Raw genomic sequence first — 25,342 nt, forward strand, 5'->3', positions numbered from 1 at the left:
ATTTAGGATTTTTCACCCGAAGTGTGCACGGGTAAATATATTTATCACTTTGCTTACATGATAACTTTCCACAGAGTATACCACGAGTGAAGTAGTAGCGCTCTCTGATGAACATGTGTACCACATTCGGAAGAGTAACCGTTCAAGTGGCCGTAAAGCGCGTTACTAGACTAGGAAACAGGCAGTTAAAGCCACCTAACGTAGGCTCTTACCTTCTGAATATTTTTATCCTATAGTGGTAAATGTATTTACACGTATGTGAATGCATTCAACAGCAAGCTATAAAGGGTTAAGGAGTTTCTTCAATTCGCACCTTAATCTGTTACAAACGTAACCTTTGTAAATCTGGCAGCTGAATTCCTAATGCAACATACTGAGTGGTAATTACTTTTACGATGTTTTCACCAGACTTGGGAGTGCTGGGAAAGAGGCAGGTATTGTCATAATTGTAATATAATAGTATTCTATTGTCCACTCATTACTGTAGTGAACCTGAAAAACTAATGTTCTTTTTGGTCATCCGTCCACATGTCTGTACTGTATTTGCAGCTTGAGAATAACACTGTATTGTGTCACAAGCGTCCGATATTGAAGAGCGACGAATATCATCGGCCATTCGATGACTTCACCTGGAAACAGTCGTCCGGCGCGGTAGCACCTCAGACCCATTTACTTTACTTAAGTCATTTCCCACATTAACCCTTGTTCTAACATTTGAAACCCTGTTCCTGACAACATTCAAAGCGCGTAGTTTTCAGAACACATTTTTGCTCAAGCCTATGTTATTTTATGTCCTCTAAAGATAGGAGTACCCGACTGCATGACATACTCATCTGGCTCAAAGGAGAATGAGTGCAATTACATGCTTTGCTATTGCGCTGGTATTAGAGCTTCGTAAGAGGCGCTGTTCTATTTTGCATTGCACAGAATTTGTTTTCTGTCTCTTGTCATCAATAACAACATAGGATCGTTCCAATACTTCACCCTTCCCAGCACTTCTTTTTAATGCATTCGATTTATTTTTGATTTTCATCTCGGTTTCACTTAGCATATCTACGTTTAACGAGCACCTGAGCATTGAACTGAAGACAGGTCTTCTGGATTCGTCACAAATGTGGCCCAAGACCTATGAGCTCGTCATCACTTGAACTTGTGAACCGCATGAACACTAGGGAGCATGCGACGGTCAGCTGGCAACACAATCACGTCGTGTTTAGGCTGGCGCCTGGATATATAGGCAATTTTCTCGGCTTGATCTGGGTTTGTTCTCTTCTCTAGTATTTCCAGGACTTCATTCACCAGTATCCAGACGCGCAACGTGTCTTTACGGATAGTACTCTTATCCGGGAAAATGTAGGTTGGTCTTTCGTCTCCGATGTTATTATTAAGAACATCTCGCTTCCCAAAGTTTGTAGCATGTATACTGCGGAGCTTTTCGTCATATTAGGAGCTCTGCAGTTTGCACAGTTTGCACTGAGTGACGAAAAAGACCACTTTCTCGTATGTTCCGACTCGTTAAGTTCTATGCAGTCTATAGACATTTGCTTCCCACAGCACCCACAGGTACGACGGATTCATGATCTCCTAGCCAGGTTGTGTGATGCTGGTACCAGAATCACTTTCGCGTGGCTCTCAAACCACGTTGGGATTGCAGAAAATGAATTTGCGAATGAAGCTGCAAAGGAAGCGTTACTCTTGCCACCTACACCTATGACCGCACCTGCTACAGATATCTTTTCTCAGCTTCGACGAACCATTTTGGCATCCTCCGAATCGGAGTGGCTAGTTATTCGAAGTCCGAACAAGCTGAGAGCAATTAAGAATGCAACTGCCGTGTGGCGATCGTTTTTCCAGCCTTTACGGAGAGAGGCCGTAGTATTATATATGCTGAGGATAGGTCGTGGAAGATCCACGCGTTCTTACCCCCCTGAGGAGAGAAGACACCCTCTACGGACACCACGACCTTGACGTCGGTGTGGGGACTTGTGTGCTTGTTGATCCCTACGGCTGTGCTAGCTCATGGTTACCCATGCTGGATTGGTTTCGGGGTAGGACCAGACTAATAAAGTTTCCCGCGAGTTGCCTGAAATGTGTCTGTGCTTTTTATTCTTCTTTACTATTTCTACCCTTCCATTCTCACCTTCTTCATTTCATTCCTTTTTCTTTTTAGCCAACCTCTCTGCCTCGGGTTGTAAAGTTCTATAGAAGTTTCACCCTCCGCCAGTCACAAGTTTCGGGTCGTGGCAAGGAGATGCATGGTTATTGGAGGAGTAGTTCTAAGCGACACCCTCCAGATACCGGTCGCCCTATGGAGTATTTAGCCTTGCATTTTGGTATTACTCAGGGGCTCTGCCGAAGGTCGATCTCATATTTCCCGGGTACTCGTTGGACCAAAAACAGAACCTCCTTCTACTACTTCTTTACCTTTAAATAAGAGTTGCACCCTTCAAAAAACAGCGTCCTTAACGCGTCAGAAACGAAAGCGGTATACTCCAGTACCGGTTGACAATGTATGTGATGAGCGTGTGCCTCGATTCCCGGTTGTATCCAGGATCGACGAAAGAGTTTTTGGCCGAATGCCCAATCTGCATCCGTAACTCAGATGATGAAATTATTGATGATGAAGTCAACGAGATGCGAAAGCTCAGTGATGGGCCCGTCCTTATAAAGTCATCGACGGTTGAGCAGTCAAGACGGGTATTTAAAGTCAGAAATTTTGGGAAGGTTGAATTTTCCATCGAGAAGCACCAATTACTGAACATCTGCAAAGGAGTTATTTTCCACAGAGATTTGGTCAACGCTGCCGATGATACTATGATTGGATATCTAGCACGTCGATGTGGAACCGACGTGAAGACGTGTCGGTGATAAGCTGCTCGATACGGGCGTTTTATCTTGACTTTTCGCGCCCAGTCTCCACCCGAAATGATAAAGGTTGCAATGTACCGTATGGTTATTTGTCCAAAACTTCCAGCACCAATGAGGTTCTACAACTGCCAAAATGTTGGCCACACCTCGTTGCGATGTCAAAGCTCGACGATCTGCAAAACTTGTGGAAAATGCGAGCATGCCGGTGTCGATTGGACACCACCACCTGTGTGCGTCAATTGCACAGGTGTGTCCCACATTTAAACAGGATAAGGGGATCCAGGAGATCTAAACTCTGGATAAACTTTCTTTTCCAGATACCCGGAGAAAATTCAAATTCATGGCTGCTCCGGAGTTCTCCACCTGCGTTGCGGAAAAGATGAGTCAAGTCAAGAGAGTTGTATACCAGTTAGCAGTACATCAGAAGCGTCGAAAAGTATTAGCAGCCACCAACAAGAAGTATTAGTCATGGAAACTGGAGATCCGAAGAAGTTGTCCCCAACATCTGTGATATCTACAAGTACGTTATTGCTGACTTTGTCTAGGAAGGGCTCTTCCCAGGAACGTTTGACTGGGAAGTGCTGCCCCAACATGGCGGAGGGAATTATATCCTCAAATAGGGCTGGAAAGTCGTCCAGCCCTCCAACCAAAGTTCGGAACAAAAAGGAGGAAGCGGGGAAGCCCCAGCACTCCCCTAAAGAAGCCTTCTTCAACTCAATCGGGAATCACCGCACCCCCAGGAAAACCTGGCAAATGATCTGTAAAGGCTCATTCAGAGACTGTGAAAACGGTGGACAAGAGTGAGGAGTATTGTCGTTCCCTTGCTCGGTCATATTCTGGGGAACCTACTTCTCCCAGGAAAATTCCTACCGTTCCCGCTCAATGAGACAACCCTCTGCGGAGTGTTCAGTCGCAGTGTTTCCCTCTTCAGAGGCGACGATGGAGACTGAAGCACTTATTAACGTGGATGGTGATGATGGCACAAAGGACACCGACAAGGACGGCGGAAAATGGACGGTACTAGTTGGAAATAAGGGCAAGTAATTGTCCTAATTTTGTTGTGTTACCTATCCGCACAATGGCACTATTGCAATTGAACTGCAATAGTTATCATTGTCGCCTATCCGAGTTACGCCAGTTGATATCTGTCTCTCTGTACTCCATAGTCTGTATACAGGAATGTAGCTTGAGATCTGAACACGACTATGAGAGGATATCGTCCAAATACAAAAACAGAGTAGCTGTAGATGGTGTGGCGACTGGGGGCAATTGTATCCTATTCCACCACGACATCTTCAGCGACGAAGTACTGCTCCATACTCAGCTAGATGCAGCTGCAGTTCACCCTCCGTTGCCAGTGCAACGTGTATATTCCACCGGACTACGATCTTGAAATCCATGGACTGCAAGATTTAATCCGACAGTTACCTCCTCCTTTTCTCATGCTGGGAGACGTGAACGCCCGTAATACTATTTGGAGTTCTCCGTCTTCCTGTGCAAGGGCGAGGATTCTCGAGGGATTGACCAACCAGTTCGATCTTTACGTGTTTAACACACGGAAACCAACACATTTCAGCACCGCACATGGCACATTCTCACACTTGTATGACACTTTATGCAGCCGTGCGCTAGTTCCGCTGCTACGGTGGCAAGTACACGATATCTTCCGTGATAGTGACCACTTCCCGATACATCTTATCTCTCTTGAATCAAAGACACTCCGAAGTACCCAAGCGCTGGTTACTTTGGCAGGCATATTGGCTAGAATTTTTCAAACGCGCAGTCTCGGCCGATATGCTGGAGTCTGTTGAAGACCACGTTTCTTCCATTGCTACCGGAATTCTGGCTGCTGCAGAAGAAAATAGCCTCTTCATGCAGGCAATATTCAGCTGACAGATGTAGGGCTACCGCATTAACCCCTTAACGAAATGCAGACCGGTATTCCTCGCCGGAAACTGGTCCTATGGTGGACCGACGAAATTGCAACATCTATTCGTAATCGCCGAAGGGATTTTAAGCATTAACGTCGGAATCTTATGATAGTCAATTATATCACATTCAACCGTCTGCACGTGAAGGCCCATTTTTGGATTCGAGAAAGTAAGAAAGCTACGTGTGAAAGGTCTTCAATGGCGGCACATACTCCCACCATCACAAGTGTGGACAAAAATTCGCCGTATTCTCTGAGTACAGTACTTTACACTCTGTCCCCGGAATCTCCGGTAATAGAGTTATAGTACCCGTTCTTTCAGTCATTGCAGAATACATCGCGTCACATTTCGCAGATACGTCCAGCTCTGGAAGATACGACTCTGCATTTCTACCAATTAAGCTCGAGACAGAGGCACACCTTCTCTCCTTCGCCTCTAGTTGTTCGAATTCCTATGACGTGCCTTTCACGGAGTGGGAATTGCGGAGTGCACTCACACTGTGCAGAGACACGGCTCCTGCACAAGACAAAATCCACAATCAAATGATTAAATATTTGAGTGGCCGATGTCTCAAGGATATTCTCACCCTATTCTCAGAATATGGAGTGAGGGAGTGTTTCCATCTCAATGGCATGAGGGAATTTTGATACGAATTCCCAAGCCAGAAACATTCAAAACTTCTAGATAGTTATAGGCAATTATGCCGTACAAATGGCCGCTGTACGCTATTTGAAGGGAAGGTTAAACAGTATCTTGTGTGGGCCATGGAAAAGGAAGGCCTCTTGATTAACTACTAGTGTGGTTTTCGCTCTCAACGATTCGCCACCGGCCATCTTATCAGCCTGGAGAGCGCCATTCAGGAGGCCTTTCTCCGGGAGGAACACCTGGAGAAAGCTTACAATACTACCTGGAGATATGAGATTCTCTCCACACTACACCAGTGGGGATTTCGGGGAAATTTGCCAATGTTTATTGAGAATTTCATGTCCCTCCGGCTCTTTCGAGTTCGAGCAGGGAATTCATCCTCTCAATACTACGTTCAAGAAACTGGAGTACAACAGGGATCTGTACTGCGTGTCACACTGTTCGCATCGCCATCAACGGCATAGTTGCCGCTGTTAGGCCCGCAGTCATTCCATCCCTGTATGTAGACGATTTAGCTCTACATTGCAACTCCAGAAGGATGGCGTTTGCTGAGAGACAGACACAGCAAGTTATTAACCGAGTCGACAGATGGGCCCTGCAACATGGTTTTCGATTTTTCAGCGGCGAAAACCCCAGTTGTACACTTATGTCGACGTCGGCTTGTACATCCTGAAACAGTGTCTTAACAGTGGCGGACACCTGCAGATTCCTGGGTGTCCGTTTCAATAAGAGACTAACGTAGCAGCCCCACATCCGTCAGCTGAAGGTTGCCAGCTTGAAGAGACTTAACATGCTTAAGTTTCTCAGCGGCACTTCTTGCTGGGCTGACCGTGCGGTTCTACTCCCTTTATACACGGCAACTGTCCTCTCCCGAAAGGACTATGATGGTGCGGCTTATGGTCCAGCATCAAGATCTATGCTGAGCCTTTTAGACAGTGTTCACTATAGGGGGAGTTGGGCTGGCAACGGGAGCTTTCCGTACTAGCCTACTTGCTGAAACGACAGTTGCATCTTTACGAAAAAGATGGAAGCAGTTACCACTACACCTAAGCTATCAATGCATCTTTAGTACCCATTACCACCAGAGGTACCAAGACAGGCCGAATGCCAAACGACCGATCGGGATTCGAATTGATAGCTTGTGTTGTGAATTAAATATAGATATCGGTGATTGTCTTTAGCGGAATTTTAGCGAGGTAACTTCGTGGTTAGTTCCGCGAACGGATATACGTCTAGATCTACTCCGTGGACCCAAGATGAACACGGATTCCTCCGTTTATTGGAGGTATTTCCAGGACTTCGTTCACAAAAATATCCGGCCGAGAGACATATCTTCACGGATGATTCTAAGATCGGAGAAAATGTAGGTTGCTCTTTCGTCACCGATAATATAAGCATAAAGATATCGCTTCCTAGTGTATATAGCGTGTATTCTGCAGAGCTTTACGCCATCTTAGAAGCCCTGCAGTTTGCTCTGGGTGACTAAAGAAACCATTTCCTCAGTGTACCGACTCGTCAAGTTCTCTGCAGACTATTGAAACCTGTTTCGCGCAAAAGTCGCTGGTGCAGCAGATCCATGACCGTCGAGCCACATTAAGTGATGCTGGCACCAGAATCACTTTCGCGCGTCTTCCAAGCCGCTTTGGGATTGCGAGAAATGAACTTGCGGATGTAGCTGAAAAATGGTAGTGGTGGTGGTGGTGGTGGTGGTGATGATGATGATTGTTTTAAGAGGGAGTACGACTAGGCAACCATCCTCAGAGAGCAAAGTGGAAAGATCCGACACTTCGGAAAATGAGGGTATCGGCCAAAGAAAGACAAGGAGCACGAAGGGGGTGAAAATGAAAGACTCCCTAGGATTCGCACACCTAGGTAATACCGTCGGTGTCAGAAAAGATCAACAGTTGACCAAGGAAGGTCGGTTAGGATAGATGAAAGAGAGGAGCTGGTACAAGTTAGTTGAGCAATATCAAAACTCAGATAAGGTCCCCACGGTCGCCACAAACCACGCTCTAAAGTGCAGAGCCTCAGAGGTCAGAAGCAGCAAAGGAAACGGTACTTTTACCTGCCAGACATATTATTTCTCAGCTATGTCGAATCATCTTGGCGTACTGGGAATCTGATTGGCTAGCTATCCGAACTCCCAACAAGCTGAGAACAATTAAGAAGACAACTGCCGTGTGGCGGTCCTCTTTTCGGTTTTCACGGATTGAGGCCATAGAATTGTGTAGGCTGAGGATACGTCACGGAAGATCTACGCACTCTTATCTACTAAAGTGTGGTGCGGATTTCACCGTGGCCCACATCCTCACATAGCGCGCCCATCTCTCTGGCCTAAGACGGAACCCCGACCTTCAGGAGACACTCGAATGCATACTAGCCGATGATGCGACTACTGATGATCTCGTCATCCGTTTTTTGTGCGACAATGGATTAATCGAAGGCATGTAAATTGCAAGTGTTCTGTTTCTCAGGGAATTGACGTTCCCTTTTGATTCTTTAGCGACCATTTCGGCTTAATACAGTACTTTTTTATTTTATTTTGTACTTCGTTTCGAAATTCCTTCCTTGAGTAAATAATTTTGTTTTATTTTAAATTTCTTTTCCACTTAGTTTGTTCAGAGAAGATGATTACCTACTCGTATTTCTTATCAAAAGGAAAATCACCACCACCACCGAGGAGGGAACACCCCCAGTGCGTTCTTCTTGTGCCGAATTCACCATGACCCACATCCTAACAGAGTGCGCCCATATCTATGGCCTAAGACGGAACCTCGGTCTGCAGGAGACACTTGCCTTTCTTTGGCCGATATCTTCATTTCTCGATGTGTAGGATCCTTTCCATTTTTCTCCCTGGTTATTGAGGATGGTTACCTAGTTGTACTTCCTCTCGAAACAATAATCACCACCACCACTGTGAAGTCGTAAAGGTGTGTAACATCCAAAGGAAATCAACTGTTTTCAAAATAATGTTGTGTTTCTTTGAAAATATGTCGGTACAGAATTAAAATCGCACCTCGTATTTTACGGTTTCGCCAGGGTTTGCCAAGTCAGCATCGGCTAAGAGAAGGTACTTGGTGAAACTGTCACTAGTAAGTACACGCAATCCTGCCAATCAATGCGAGAATTACTGTGAGTCGTGATCAATTTCGTCTACAATTTAATAATTAGTCAAAAGGAAAGACCGCCTCTGCGGAGGGTTAAACCCATTTGTCTCACGACGAGGTCCTCGCGGCTACACGTATCATGGTCGTCGAATTTCTACTTGAACAACGTACCGTGAATGCTTCTTGCTATTGGAAATCCTGCGCAATGTGAGGGAGGACTATCTTTGAAAAACAAGGTGATTTGTGGAGACACAATAACCTGAATATCGCAAGAGGAGACTAAAATGCGTTCCCAAGGGTGGGTTGGCAACCTCGGAGCCCGCAGCAGAGACTCGGCTTTGTTTCCACTTGTGCCAAGCTCCTATTTGACCTTTCTTGGTCGACTCTTGTCCTCTTCCGAGGTTGATGGTATTATGTATGTGAGCCCTTCGTGGCCCTTGGCTTTCTTTTGTCGATAACTTCGTCCTTCGAACAGTCCAACCTATTCCATTTTCCCTCTGATTTGTGTTCTTGTTCCTTTTACAACAATAATAACATCCTCCACCACCATCACCTTTACTTTCCTTTGTGTTCACATCACATCATTTGTCAAATTTTAAGAATATTAGATCTTATATTTTCTCTGATAAAGAAACCGTGGAGCTCTTTGCAGGTTTGGGTCGATGCGGCTGTGCAACTCTTCTTTGCATTGGGCTCTGGTTGGGGAGGCATCCTCAGCATGGCCAGTTACAACTACTTCAGGAACAACATTAAATCGTGAGTAAACTGAAAGTAGAGTGAAATATATTCATGAAAGAATCGCAGTACGCTATTACTTTTAATTTCCGTCTTGCATAAATGTCCATATACAGATAAGAGGGAGTTCGCAAAGCTAATTTAGTTCCTGAAGATGGCAGCTCCACTGAATCACTCGATGACGTCATATCGAGGTTGCTAAATGCACTCGTCCTTCCTCTTTAAACAGATATGACGGTGGTGGTTATTACTTTTTTAAGAGGAAGTACAACTAGGCAACCATCGTCTATTAACACTAATTCAGAGTGGAAAAAGGGAACGGATCCGACACATCGAAAAATGAAGATATCGGCCAAGGTAAGTCAAGGGCACAAAGGGCGTGAAAAGGAAGGACTCCCTAGATCTCGCTACCTAATACCGTCGCGGTCGGAAAAGAACAAAAGTTGACTAAGGAAGGTCGGATAGGATGTATGAAAGTGAGGAGCCTAGCACAAGTAGGTGGGAGGAATATCAGGACTCAGCTAAGGATCTGTGTTTTTTTGCCAATCCACGCTTCCAAATTAACCCTTTATAGGGCATAAGGTGCTCTCGCAATTTACAGTTTTTTGTGTATGTTTTCATGACTTAGTACAATGCATACTGTCGATAGACTTTGATTTTATAATTATTTATGATCATTTGATCAGTCAAAATGGGTGGTACATTATTGTACCACTGCCCTATAACGGTCATGTAAAAACTAAAGTGAGCATGGTACAATAATGTACCACCTCATTATCCTGAAAATATTACAGTACATTATGAGACCTTAATCACATATATGATCAAAGCACTTACAAAGTCAATCATTACTCATTATTATATTATTTTATTCAAAAAAGCACTCAAAAATCAATCACACTCATTATTATATAATTTTATTGAAACATATCAAATAATACATTCAAGCAGAATTTTCTTTTATGCATTGATATTTTACAGATTTACATTACACTGCACTAAACTTGAACTCATCAGGCTTTTTACCCAATTTGGTCCAATGATATTGATCTGCTGGGGTAAGCTGATCATCTTCCTCCGATTCAGATGACGACTCCGGTATGACAATTCCTGCTGGCTTAGTTGTGTCATTAGCAGTTGGCATGAAGTTTGGATCCATTGCAGAATCATCTGATGATAAATCATCAGAATCCTCCAATACTGCAGACAAGGATTGAAAGTTTGCACAATAGTAACTAATAAACTAATACATTAACAATATATATCTAAGCATGTTTTCAGTCGAAGGCCAGGTCAGGAATGAATGCCCCATCTAGACCCGAATTATTGAACTGGGCCGTCTGGGGAGGCCTGTTATATACTTGCTCTTTTATGATTGAGGAAGTAAGTGAATGAATGAATGAACAGGCTTGGTTTTCGGAGATCGAGATCAAAAGATCATCTACTTCATCTTTAGACATACCATTCATGACCTACCAAAACAAAAGTATCATGACAACTTGACTAAATTCATTGTATTATCTTTATGCGTAGATCTATTGGTAAAGGACCAACTTCACTATTGCACCATTAATTGTGTTACTATCTCTCCAAATTTTATTGTGAGAATACGTAATATCATTGTGTTAAATTTTCAGGTTAAGTATTTCTCCGTATTTATATTGCAATACTTAAGTATTTCTAAGTAATATAATACTATTTCATATATATGTGTGTAGTTATCTATCTTAACAAAAATGTACATACCTTGGAACAGTAAGAAATCGTTTACTTTCTTCGAAATTCAGTTGTAAAGCGAAGACAAATGCAAAGACACATTCACAAGTAGACCTCCAAACGGGCGCGGTACAGGTATGTACCATTTCGCAATCGCATGCCACTGGAGAGAGAACAGCGGATTTCTAGACCTCAAACTAGCTGGCAGCACAATCCACAAGTCACATGCATTCGATACACACTTGTACCAAGACACATACATGATATCGTTAATATAAAAAGGTGGTACATTATTGTACCACGCCCTATAAAGGGTTAAGAGCCCCTGGGGCCCGTTTTAGTCGCCTCTTACGACAGGAGTGGATACCGTGTGTGACATTCTTCCACCCCCACCCACATGGGGACTATTATTTTAAGAAGAAATACAACTGAGCAATCATTCTCTCTGACATAAGCAAGTGGAAGCAATGTTACACTGAGTTAAGGGAACCTGTTGTCGCCGATCTACGCTCCGAAGTTGAGAGTCCCTGGTCTACCAAGTAGCGACCTCTCTCGGCGGGCAGGGAATACCGGGGATGTATTCTACCATTCCCACTCACAGGGCGCGATATATAGACAAAGGCTCTCATGATACTGATCACATTATTCAAGTGGTTTTGTGGAACTATAACACGAACTCCGTTTCTAGTCTTTTCATGTTTACGTATGGTAGGTGTAAAACATTCTTTACGTAACGATTGAAAACAAGCCTTGCACGTTTTTGAACACCTTTAGTGGAACAACAGTGACATCTTCTCCCTGTCTGCGTTCCACAGGTAAAGGGTCTCCAAAATTGCCCTTCATTCATTATCTCTTTTTGAGGGATTGCCAATAGAAGGTCATCTTCCCATGGATCAATCTCTCTCCAGAAGATTTTTGGTCAACCCAACTCAACCTGTAGGAAGTTGTGGTGGTGGTGATTTTTGTTTTAAGAGGAAGTACAACTAGGTTCAACCTGTAGGAAAATCTGTACCCGTTATTACTAAGATGATCAAACCCGTTTTAGTGAACAATGAATGACTGTGTTGACGCTTCAAATTGCGTTAGCTATGACAAAATACCACATGGTGATAACTTCACCGTGAGCTCTCAGATAGTGTGCTGATCACTTCTATGCATAGCAGACGGCTCCATTTGCCAGTCAGCGGTTAATGGGGTGTGCTGAGCTATTTTGACATGGGCGGAGAGTTGAGGCCTGGAGGTGTGGTGTTAGTATGTTAGGAACGACCACATTCTTCCCGTATCACGGTATCAAGGGTCTATCAAGAATACAGGAGCCATGACAGATAGCAGCAGAAGATCACAGCGGCCGGCTATGCGAGGTTAATCCGAGAGTTGAGTGCCGAATATCTCGAGTGATTTCTGGAAATCGACGTAGCACAATCGAAAATCTGCCCCATTAGTGAAACAGGGCGCAGGTATGTACAAGAAACGTCCACAACGTACTACGCATTTGACTCGGGTTTGAAAAAAAGAGAGAAAGCACTAGATTCCCCTATGGATTTTGTCCCTACTACAAGATTTGATTTTCATTTTCTGAGCTTCAGCCAATAGGAATATTGATAGAAATCATGTAACTTATGTACGATGGGTAGTTATTCTACATTAGTGAAAGTTACGCTGTGACAGCCGGGCTGAGTTGCTCAGACGGTTGAGGCGCAGGCCTTTTGACCCAACTAGGCATGTTCGATCCTGGCTCAGTCCGGTGGTATTTGAAGGCGCCCAAATACGTCAGCCTCGTCTCGGTAGATTTATTGGCACGTAAAAGAACTCGTGCGGGACAAAATTCCGGGACCTCGGCGTCTCCGAAAACCGTAAAAGTCGTTAGTGGGACGTAAAGCAAAATAACATCATTATTACACTGTGACTATTGAATGGGTGAATTGAAAAAGGTACATATTCCAGAAACCTAAAATTTTGGCAAATTCAAAAGAAATACTGTTTTGCAAGAATACTAACATTAAACAATATCGTTGATTTATACCTTGGAAATTATTGGTACACACTGTGATAAGTAAATATATATTTATACATCGGTTTATAGAATATACTCGTTTGTATGGAAATGTGTCGAGGAATATGTTCCTTTTCTAAATCAATATTTAACAAGTGAAAAAATTATAAATATACTTATAGATCATTTAACGTTACATAACCTAACGTCCCGTTGCACCATATCACGTCTAATTACGTCTCAGGATACAACATCATGTCACGCTGTGTGAAAAAGTATTCCTCTTTTGTATTGTCACCATCATCGACTTCTTCGTTGACGCCACCTGTAGTTTTTATTTATGTATTTTCTTTCTTTCTTTCTTTCTTTCTTTCTTTCTTTCTTTCTTTTTCTCCCTTGGTTAGTAATACTATTGTTTTCGGCAGCTTTTGTGCATGTGAGGCACTGTGTGTCGGTTCCACTGATCGTTGTAAATTCATATCCATCCATCCATTAATTCTTCGTCCTCACGTTTTGAATTGTGGTCAGTGGAGGATTTTTGTTTTTAATTTATTTCACTTCGTCCCATTTCGTATCATTAGGGGCCGATGACCTAGATATTAGGCCCTTTAAACAACAAGCATCAAACATTTATTTATTTATTTATTTGACTTCAGGAGTGGCGAAGTTAGGACTCGTCGCCTTCTCTTAGATATTAGATATATACAAGGAATGCACTATTATTATTATAAAATCAAGGATAAGCTAAAAATTACAGATTCTAACAACATATAATGAAGAAAGAAAGCAAAGTTCAACAAATAAAATAGAATAAAGTTTTAAAAAATCCGGATCATAAAGTTTTTTTTTTTTTTTTTTGCAAGTTGCTTTACGTCGCACCGACACAGATAGGTCTTATGGGACAGGGAAGGGCTAGGAGTGGGAGGGAAGCGGCCGTGGCCTTAATTAAGGTATAGCCCCAGCATTTGCCTGGTGTGAAAATGGGAAACCACGGAAAACCATCTTCAGGGCTGCCGACAGTGGGGTTCGAACCTACTATCTCCCGAATACTGGATACTGGCCGCAATTAAGCGACTGCAGCTATCGAGCTCGGTTAAAGGTAAAAAGAAATAGACAAGGTCATAATGAAAAAGTAAGATACAAATTGAAAAATATAAGCAGTGCATAAAGAAAACACAATAAGCAATAAAGTAAATGGAAATATATAAGTATGGACATAAAAGTGATCTATGTACATGAGTACATTGTTGGCCAAGATAGTCTTTCTTGAAAGAAAGGACAGTACTTATCAGGGATGTAGTGGATCACCTTCTGAAGATCTTGCAGTTTTTCCTGTTTTATGGGAACTTTTCCCAACGGGTACGCCTTAGTCTCGGGGAGTACCACTGTGCTGACCTTTTCTTAATTTCCAAGTACAGGTTGATTTCACAATGCTGTCAAAACTACGCAATGTTTTAACGTACCAAATAGCCGTACTTCTGTATGTGCTTATTTTGAAAGATACTGCCTTGGTTTCTAAGCTTCTGAGTAGTTTCACAGAATACTGTGGCCACCAAGTCTTGAAGTCCAGAAATGAGTCACACTGTACAATGTTCACTTGGAGAGTAGGTTACGTCCTTCGGCACTTGCTATCATTAAGCTGTATTGTTCAGGTGAATAGGCGCGGTCATGTCGCCGGACTTCACGTGCCACACATGGCATCAAATAATGCCCTCTTACGGAGCAGTGCTGGTGAATAACACTAAATCTGTTGTTCAGAGTAAGGATGCTCAAAAGCCTACAAAAAGCGTGATTGCGGTTTTGGGCTCCGCATGCATCACTGAAAATATGCAGCTTTTTACTTCGTTAGGAACATGATTAGTGATAAAGTCCAAAACCATGGAACATACGTCATTGGGCCCTTTGTTACCCTCACCCTCTGGGTATGTGTAAAAGTAGGCCTAGTCTTTTTTTAAGTCGTTAAGCACTGAAAATGTAAACCATAATTTTCTTAGATAAAACATTTCTTGAATTTGTTGAGTAGAGAAACGGAACTTATTCTTGGAATATGTTCTTTCTTCAACTCCTTTGCTTTTTCCTTACTCTGGTGAGCCGACTTAGACGTAATGAAAGTGTCCCTTTTTCTGCTAAGTTGATGTAGACACTGTGGGAGTTTGGACTGATAACTTGTGCATTCTCTCTGGCTGTGATTTGTGCATTCTCAATGAATGTATAGGACTATTATTTGGATACTTTGTTGTTTTATTTGTAATTTTTAGATTCATTGAAATACAAGATTGTAGTATGTAGTTGACCGGAAGTCATTTCCTTTTCTTTGCATCTATTTACTACATTTTTCGTGCCGAAACACTCGATTGAATGAATCAACTAACGTACTACTCGTATAAATCTTTGATTCAACCTAAAAAAACACACTTAGGTTATATTGTACTTCGACGACGTGGAGGAACATACAGCTGCACACTACGGCCAAATAAGGGGAAGTATCTTGCTAGTTTTCACATTGCTACTTACTCGACTTGGAATTTCGATCCATTTTCAGGTAGAGTAATCTATTTCGTACATTACATTCTTAGGTTAAGCACATATCGTTCACGAGATATTTACTGCCGCCATCTACCGTATCTCCCAAAATACAAGCCACAATCAACTCGGGAACTCAGTAGGCAAGCTAATTCAACAGTAACATCCTTCTCGTCGTGCATACGATAACCTGCTCATTGTTCCGCTTTCATTCAATAAAATGGCAGAAGCTTCATTAGATAGACTACAAAACTTGAAACGGAAACACACTAGGGAAAGGGCAAATGCTACACGATTTATTAATACTATTAACAGTTTCAGTGACACCACACCGTTGAACGAATATCATTATTACCGAGAGAGACTACAAGAGACACTAGACAAACTTATTGACATAGATGACGTAATCCACGACCTTCTTTCGGATCAAGAGTCTGAATCTGATATCGAAAAATGTGAGGAGTATATTGACACTGCCAAACGAGCCATGTAGCGCGCTACACACGCCATTGACGAAAGTATACCATTTCAACGTCTCCTCTCAGTAATAATTCCGCCAACACAATATCCTCTGGATTCACACATTCAGTAAAACTGCCCACTATGAATGGTAACATCGAGAGACGGTCCCGATTTTGGGAACAGTTCCAATCATCTGTAGACAAGAATCAGACAGTATCTACAACTGATAAACATGTTTTCTTAAGAAGTTATCTGGAAGGAGAAGCTAAACGTCTAGTTGATGGTATCGCCGTCACTGCAGAAAATTGTGAAGAAACCAAACGAATTTTGCACTATAAGTATGGTGATAAAAATTGAATTATACAAACACACATAGATTTTCTTGATAATCTCAAACCCATTCGATCTATCACTCCTTATTCCTCAAATGACATATACATGGAATACAATCGTCGTTTGCAAGCCCTGAGGACTCTGGGAGAGAATGTAGAAAATTACGGACGAATTCTCGCACCCAAAATTCTCCGGGCATTCTCGGGAGACATCTGTCGCCGTTGGATGATTTTCACGAAGAAATAGAATCTCTCCGAAGGCAATATTTCCAACTTGATGGAATTTTTAAATGATGAGGTTGAAGGCGCTCTCACAGCGAAGAAAATTTGAGGTGATTCACCGCTGAAGAAACATTTCTCCCTACTACCGCTGCTTTCCACGTCAACATAATATCAACAAAACATTTAACAGGTAATAAAGGGTCAGTGAAGCCATTCTGTGAATTCTGCGATAAACGAGGGCTCTGGGCCCAAGACTCTAAGCAAATAACATACATCAAGAACCGTACTGAGGAACTTAAAACTACATCATGATGCTTTTTGTACCTTAATCGTGGTCACTCAGTTAAGAGCTGCAGCAAACGAGGAAAAGCTTTCTGTTCTAAATGCAAGCCATCACATCATCGTTCAATTTTCCCTATTGAAGGTTCACAAACAATCACAGTTAATCAAACTGCCACACAGTTACCTGACTACACGCACTTACAGACGGCACGTGTTCGGTTAATTGGATCAACAGGATTGAATAAAGTAACACGTTGCGTCTTGGACTCCGGCAGTCAATCTAACTTCATTTGTATATCACTTATCAACTCGCTCAAACTTGAAATTGTCGCTGAACGAGCCTTCACCATTACTCGATCTGAAACAACTCAATCAACTTCAGAGAAACGTCATCAAGTACGTCTTCACATTCAAGGACTTAGGGTAAAAGCACCAGTCATTGACACCCTTAAGGAAAATTTATACTTCATTTAATTCTACTTCAGTTTCTTTTTCGTCTGAACTTCTTTTCATGGTGTGAATATAATCTACAGTTCTTTCTTTATCTAGGATATATTTGTTCTAACAATAACGTTAGTTAACTGGATATTTTTCTTTGTTTCAAATGTAAAAACTTAACCAGTCATTGACATGCTACAGAAACTTAACACCAATAGATGACACAGTAGAGAGCCAATGGTTGACAGTTATGAAAATTATAACTAAGTATATCATCATCTTTATTAGCAATTGCAGCGTAGGAATATAACATTAGAACACGAAATAAACTGAATTCTGTCAATAATAAAATACAATAAAATGAAAATACTTCAGTTGTGTTCCTAATAACACAAAGATATCTGAGAGTTGGGGTAAACTCTGAAATTTGCAAAAGTTACTATTTAGAAGACAGTCTTACATAAACACATAGGCCTAACATCTTATTTTGGAATTTTATTCATCACATCACAGGCAGATTGGCAGACATATAAATGAATTAATTAGCCTATTTGCCTTGAAATGTATTTTCTACTGTCCCATATTTAAGCGATATGATCTACCAGTCCACTTCTACTGAACAAGGAAACTGGTAATGAATTGTTGAGCCTGGCTTGCCAAAAGTTAATGGTTTAGGTAGAATTTGAAGGATATCATTTGCAGAAACATTCCTTTTGTCCCTTTCATTTTTAACGAATACATTCCTCAAACGATTAAGAGGGTTGAAGATAACAGCTGTGGCATTATATTCATCGAGAACCTCTGTTATTTGAAGAACGTATTTGAAATATTCCTTCATTTTCTTAGTTTGGTATATAACAAAAGTACCTTCTTGGATTGCGATATCATCGTATAGGCGAGGCGAATTCTTAATACACTTTCTCTCACTTAGGCCTAACAGACGTTCTTCCACTAGTTCATTCACTGCCGAAACACTGCCTTCATCTTGCATTTTAGAGGAAGATTCTTCGTAAGTCACAGGATCTAACTTTGAAGATAAATCGTTGACATCATCTTGGTGCTGAAGTTCTAAATTTTCAGTTTCTGACTCGTCAGTGAGCTGGATGCTTACATCGTCAATATTGCTTCCTGAAGGAATCCATTCTTCTTCTTCCTCCGAAGAAATGATTTCACGCTGTTTCTTCCTTTTCGTAACTGTCTTCTTTGCCATAGTTTTTAATTTCATTGCTTCTTTCTGTTCCTTCTTCTTTTGCCTTTCCATGGCCTTCACCTTCTTGCTTTCCTCTAAATCTAACTTCTTCCTTATCTTACTCTTGTGATATTCCTGCCACGATTTCGAAGTGACAACAGATGGTAGCGTTTCTCTTTTCTTCTTCTTCTGCACAGTAGAAACATCCGGCCAGAAAAGTATATTTTTAAATGGACTGGGGACATTACTTGGGATACTTCTTGGTGTTGTTTCAACACATTTGCTGGTTGATTGCACTGGGATGTCTTCATTTCCGGGTTTGGTATTTGGTGCTGAGTTAATAATTGAACTTGTTGATGGCATTGTGGCATCTTCCGAGATTTGTGGTTCTAGTTGCTCTTCATGCTCAATCAAATGATCAGTGTTTTTCTCCAGGTGTGGGATCACATCATGACTAATACACTTGGTTTTAATTTCTCTCCATGCATAATATAACGATGTGTCCTTTATCTCTCCAACCCATTCTTCAGCTCCTTGAAATTCTGATAATTTTCCTTTCCCAATAACATTTTCCAAAACTTTAAGTGCTATCTTGTTCTCATTCAAATCAAATTTTGTAATAACATTTACATTCAGATTTTCACTTCCAGAAGGAAATTCATGGTCTAACACAGCGGATGGATTCCAAGGCACTAAACCACACTTCCTAAAGCCGTTCTGGATGGCTATGGAGGGGATGTCATTAAGCACCGATTAAGCAAAATCTTTCTTTTTCAAGATCGGCGAATCCATATTTTCTGTTCTCCATGAATGAACCTTCTCCTTCCAGCGTCCTTTCAATGATCTGAAAACGGAAACATCCATCGGTTGGATGAGATGTGTTGCGTTGGGATAAAGGGCTATGAGAATGATACCCTTTTCTGCGCAAAATTCACTAGTGTGAAGAGTCATGTGAGAGGAATGGCCATCGAGGAAAAGAATCACAGGAAGTTCAATGTTATTGCTGTTGAGCCATGGGTAAAATATGTTGGTGACAAATTCATAAAAAAGTGCTCCGGTCATCCACCCACTTTCTGAACGGCCTATTCCCCAATCTGAGGGAATGCTGGCTGCAATTTCTGATGGGATCCTTTCATATTTAAACACAATTAATGGAGGGGCCATCACACCTGCTGCACTGGCTGTTATCATGACAGTTAAACATTCCTTTTCATCTGGATTTACCTTTTGGTAAATCTTTTTTTCTCCTTTCTTTCCTAAAATTTTCCCTCCTTTCGGATTCAAAAACATCCCAGTCTCGTCTGCATTAAAAACCCTAACCGGATTATCTAGTACATCCAAAACATTTTCGTCACACGGGTAATTATATATTTCTTTGTACCAGTTTTGCAAGTCTTCGGCTGACACGGATGCTCTTGATGTTGTTAGGTTTTCTGGTGTTCGTAAAGAGATTGTGGGGTGTCTATTCAAGAATGATTTAAACCACTTACGGCCAGATTTGAACTGGGACCTCCTATTTAATCGTATTAAAAGTTGCTGAACACTGTTTATTAATTCCTCTTTCACAGTTGGAAAACCGGCCTTTGCCAAGGATTGAATCCAGTTCACAAGCACATCTTCCTCCTCCAGTGACAAAATGGGGTTTGGGCCCATTCGGGATTTTTTAATTTTGCCCTGTACCCTATACATCAGGGTAATTCTTGGTACTCCATGCCTTTTAGCTGCTGATTTCACCGAAGACCCGTTCCTAACATCCTCCATTGCTTGTCCCATTTGCTCGGGAGCATAATTAAGAATTTTTCTCCCCTTTTTAGTCATTTTGTGGCCTAAAACGAAAGATAGCATGACATTAGATTAAACGCCAAAACCTTAATAGCTTAAAACATTGATAACCTAGGCTAATAGGCTAAATAAATAAATAAATAAATAATTAACTATATGTAGGAATCAATCAGTCACCAATAGTTGACACCTGGAAAACCTGAAGTTGACACCTCCTGTCATCTTTTGGTAGGGGCCATTCAATTTCACTAAAATATCTACCAAAATACTCGGAAGTTAAGGTACATTCTACCAATAACAACAAGATTCCAAATTTAAGTTAGGTAGGAAACACCCATTATTGACAGGGGGTGTCAATGAAAGGTTATAAGCGTGTTTCACTAAACCAATAATTGACACCCTAACGGAACACTGTTTCCTCCCGCCTTTTTTCACATTGAACACAAAAATGAAAAGAACAACTGTTAAACTTTCAAACTACATGACAGGATTTACTTAAATAAGTGAACACGAGGAATTATAATAAGTGAAACACACCCACCTGCTTAACAAATCTGAGAAGAAAAACATGTGCTGTTAAATCTTGCAACAGACGTCATCACTAAACTACGTCTATCTCCGAATCTAAACACCTCATCTGATTAGTTCTCAGTCATTACCGCCAGAGGGCTTCAGAGTAGTTACCGCCGAAATTTGAACTCTCATGTCTTGTCACACTCCTTATGTTTACTGGGTATTCTCCAGGGTGTCAACAACGGGTGACCCTGTCAATGACTGGTGCTTTTACCCTACGATAAAAACACATTTATCATTGCTCTCGAAAGTAACAATGTGTATTCTTCTCAACCGACTACTCCACCAGACATCGCTTCACTCGCACACAATCATAAACTATTGTTATCAGGCTCCAGAGATAATTCTCCACACTTTCCCAATGAGATACTAATCAGAGCCGACCACTATTGTAAACTAATAAAAGACACTCCTCCGATCAGAATGTCTTCCTCATTTGTCTTACTTCCATCGAATTTTGGACGGATACATAGTGGCAAATGATCAGCAATAGCCATCAATGAAGTCAGCGATGATAAGGTAGAGCTACTCGAAGATTTTACAACACTTCATAACCAAATACGTCAGTTTTGTAATTTCGAAAGCATGGGCATCAAGGATACTGACTTAAGATCAAAATCTCTAGAAACACATACTCAACGAATTCCACGGTTCTCTCTGTGTAGATGGCGGTAAGGGAGTAGTTTCACTTCCCAAGAAATATAATTCATTCCTTAACGACAATCGGGCGAATGCAGAAAAACGCTTCCAAGCATTGACAACAACAACAAGCTACAAACTACGTACTGCAATGAAATGCTTACCTTCATTCTACAGGGTGCAGGTGAGGTAGTTGGCACGGATATCGTAACAGACGTATACTACTATCTTCCTCACTACACTGGTAAGTAGGAGAATGGAGATTATACGAAATGGAGAGTCGTGTTCGATGCATCTTCTCATACAAATATGTGATTATCTTTAAACGGTATATTGGAAATGGGACCGAAACGCCTTTCTGAAACACTATCTGTATTACTCAGGTTCAGATTGTTCCCATATGCTTTAACTAGCTGATGTACCCGTGCTTCGCTACGGAATTCTACATTGTATACGGAATTCTAGTGTACACGTTATGAGCAAGATTATATTGAATTGCATAGCTCTTAACGTTACCCTAGAAACGTGACGGGGAAGTCACCAAACATCTGTTCTCATATAAGACTGAGTTAGGGAATTTTCACTGTAATGGTAGACCCGCTTGCATACTATCAGTCACAATCAGGTTGGGGAGTTTTCATTATAATGGTAGACACTCACTCTCCACCTGCCTTCTTACATCCTCAGAATGACTGTCTTAATGGTTTTCCCAACTGAAATGAACGTCAGTAGGAATTACGCGATTAAAACCAATGCTTTCATATGAAATTTTCGGATCAAATGAAACGCCGCACATTTTGTCACTTTTAACGATCAGGACTACACTGCCGATCTAACAGTTCAAAGTTCCAGAGCTGGAATGACCAAGCCACAGACAGCCGTGATTCGTGAACACTCTTTGTCTTTTTTCGGCGGGGAAGAGGGTCGAATAGTGAAGACTCCCAGGGCAGAAACTGTGCCCTTTTACTAATCTGTTTCCTAGGAGTACCCGATGAGTCGCAAAATATCAATTCATTACAATGGCGGCAGAAAGATCTATCTGACTTGGAGGCAAATTTTTCCTCCAAGCCAGAGGAGAAATACCCTCTTTACTGATAATTTGGAATAAAATGAATGTATAATTTAATAAAAGGGAAGAAGAAGAAGCTTTTCTTAATAAACAGCTCTTTTCAGGGTCCAATTTTGAGTTATTTTGTGAATTATGGTGCTATAATTTGGAGTAGGCCTAAATTGTTATTCTAGGCCAGGCCATACTACTACTAACACTACTAATACTAAGTCAGCCCCTGCCTTAAGTATGCACACTGCTCATTCAAAACAGCGCGTCAGAGTAGGGATCGAATAACTGGAATACTATGAAGAACCAGTGTGTTACGTACCAGCTGTATCAGAAAATGTATGAACCAGAGGAATGGCATGCTAAAGAAAAAAGTTTTCTAACTCCCCGGCCATTTCCCGCCGATATTCAGTCAGGTTATTATACGTACTCGGTACGCAGCAGTAATCTCGTCTATCGGAGTTGGGAGGCAGCATAAGAGATCAAAAACATCACAACAAACAATGGTCAATGTAATGTTATTGTTGATCAATGTTATGTGTTTTCGATATTGTAGGCCTTCACATTTAGTTTTCTTCCGACTCTGAAATACCACTCATCATAGTCGGTAGGATAAAACTGAATAAAACATGAATGATCGGAAATTGTATTCTCTGTAACTTTTATTATGTAGTACTTTTCGATAGGACCAAAAACATAAGTATTTAAAAATTAAATTTTAGGCGCCTTCCCCTAAACTACAGTTTTATCCAGGATTAATAACATCGTTTATAGCTTAGACTGTAGTTTCTTATTCCCCGACTCTATATACGGATTTTCATTAAATTCTGTTAACCATTTTGTCGTGGCACGGCGTCGATATGGACTTAGCAACAAAAATACAAATTCATGAATATCTGTGTCATCATAGACGCTGCGGTAAAAATGTATAAGACATAAGTGGTCGGAAATTTAATTCTATATAACTTTCGTTACGTAGTAATTTATCGATACGACCACTAATATTATAAATATTTGAGAATTAAATTTTAGGCCTTCCCCTAAACTACCATTTCTTTCAGAGTGAATAAAATGATTTATAGCCTAGATTGTAGTGGCTCGTTCTCCGACTTTGTACACCAGTTTTCAATGAGATAGGACCACTAATGACGTAAACATTTAAGAATTAAATTTTAGGCCTTCACCTAAACTACCATTTCACTCGGGTTTAATAAATGTTATTTATAGCCTAGATTGTAGTGACTTATTCCCCTACTTTGCATACCAATTTCTATTAAGATAATACCACTAATAACATAAATATTTGAAAATTAAATTTTAGGCCTTCCCCTAAACTACCATTTCCATCAGCGTGAATAAAATTATGTATGGCTTACATTGTAGCGACTTATTCCCCGACTTTGCATACCGATTTTCAGAAAATTCTCTTTAACCGTTTTCTAGTGATGCGTGTATAGACAGACAGACAGACAGACAGACAGACAGACATTACGGAAAAGTAAAAAGTGCATTTCCTTGTTACTGTGGACATGACCGATACAGAAATACCATTCTTTTCAAATTCTGAGCAATGTACAGACAAATCTCTTATTTTATATATAGATAGGAGATGTAACACAAGCATCTATCTTTACACCCCGCCGACAGAGATTTGAACATAATCTTCTGGTGTCGCGTGATATCAGATACTAATGACCGACCTCAGACTACAAATGACGTTATCACATCGTTTTACCAGACAACCTTTTGGACATTCTGGTAGCCCTTTTCTTCTGTCTGCCACACTCCGAGAATTAGCAACGTTACACACTGATTTATTTCGTTCATCTGCTGTATTAGTGGACAAGTTCACTTACATGGATGACTTTTACTTCTACGACCGACGAAACTGCTACATAGAGACCTCACCATCCTCATGAAGCTTCCTATATCGAAATGGGCTAGTTACTCTGAATCTCTACAAGACACATGGAAGGCTGTCGATATAGCGCCACATATAAGAACAAACGTTCTTGGCAATGATTGGAATACCGAGTATGATGCCTTCCCTCACATCCCCTGATGATATTTTGATTGTTTTTGAAAAGAAACCTAGAACAAAACGCCTAGTACTTATGGTTATTTCGAAATTCTACGGCCCACTCGGATTGTTTTCACCAGTCTTAATAATTGGCAGATTACAATTCCAGGATACTTGGTGCAGAGGTATTGGATGGCTAGAAACACTTCCCTTCGACATAGGTGCAAAATGGTCTTGATGGTGCACCAATCTCCACCACCTTTGAGTTATTTGTTTTCCACTAAGGATAGGAGCCGAAAATACAGGTTTTGAGACTTCTACATTACATATTTTCTGTGATGCTTCGGAACGAGCATATAGCGCTGCCATATACCTGCGTACGAAACATTGACACGACAGTGCGACTAGTATCCAGCAAAGATACATTAGCACCTGTATGGAAGATCACTTTACCTCGCCTGGAACTGTTTGCAGCGTTAGTGGGCGCGAAACTTTTACGGTATTTCAGTAATGCCACAAATTATGCTATTAAAAAAGCAACAACGTGTACCGACTCTACTGTTTCACACTTCGTTGGATCCGCAGTGAACCTCGTCGACGGAAAACATTCGTCTGCAATCGCGTTATCGAGATCATCTCGTACACTTCACCATCACAGTGGAGTTACAAATCCGGCAAACCATTTATAAAGAGGAATTCCTGCTCAAGATCTACGTTCGACTGAAACATGGTGGTATGGACTTCCTGCCTTCGACCGTCACCACAGCACTAGCCTCAAGATTTCATATCTGAGCACAAAACACTCCCAGAATGTAGGATAACTACTTA

General features: G+C 41.3%; 1 protein-coding gene across 1 annotated transcript in view; it reads left to right on the forward strand.

Moving 5' to 3' along the window:
- LOC136872214 (sodium- and chloride-dependent glycine transporter 1-like) overlaps nt 1-25,342 on the forward strand; it is a 421,393-nt gene that overhangs the window by 151,136 nt on the left and 244,915 nt on the right. The window contains exon 8 of the mRNA XM_068227369.1: nt 9,204-9,307. Within this exon, the coding sequence (XP_068083470.1) occupies nt 9,204-9,307 (104 nt within the window). The remainder of the gene's footprint in view (nt 1-9,203; nt 9,308-25,342) is intronic.

Source organism: Anabrus simplex, chromosome 4, assembly GCF_040414725.1.
Source record: "Anabrus simplex isolate iqAnaSimp1 chromosome 4, ASM4041472v1, whole genome shotgun sequence".
Lineage (NCBI taxonomy): Eukaryota > Metazoa > Arthropoda > Insecta > Orthoptera > Tettigoniidae > Anabrus > Anabrus simplex.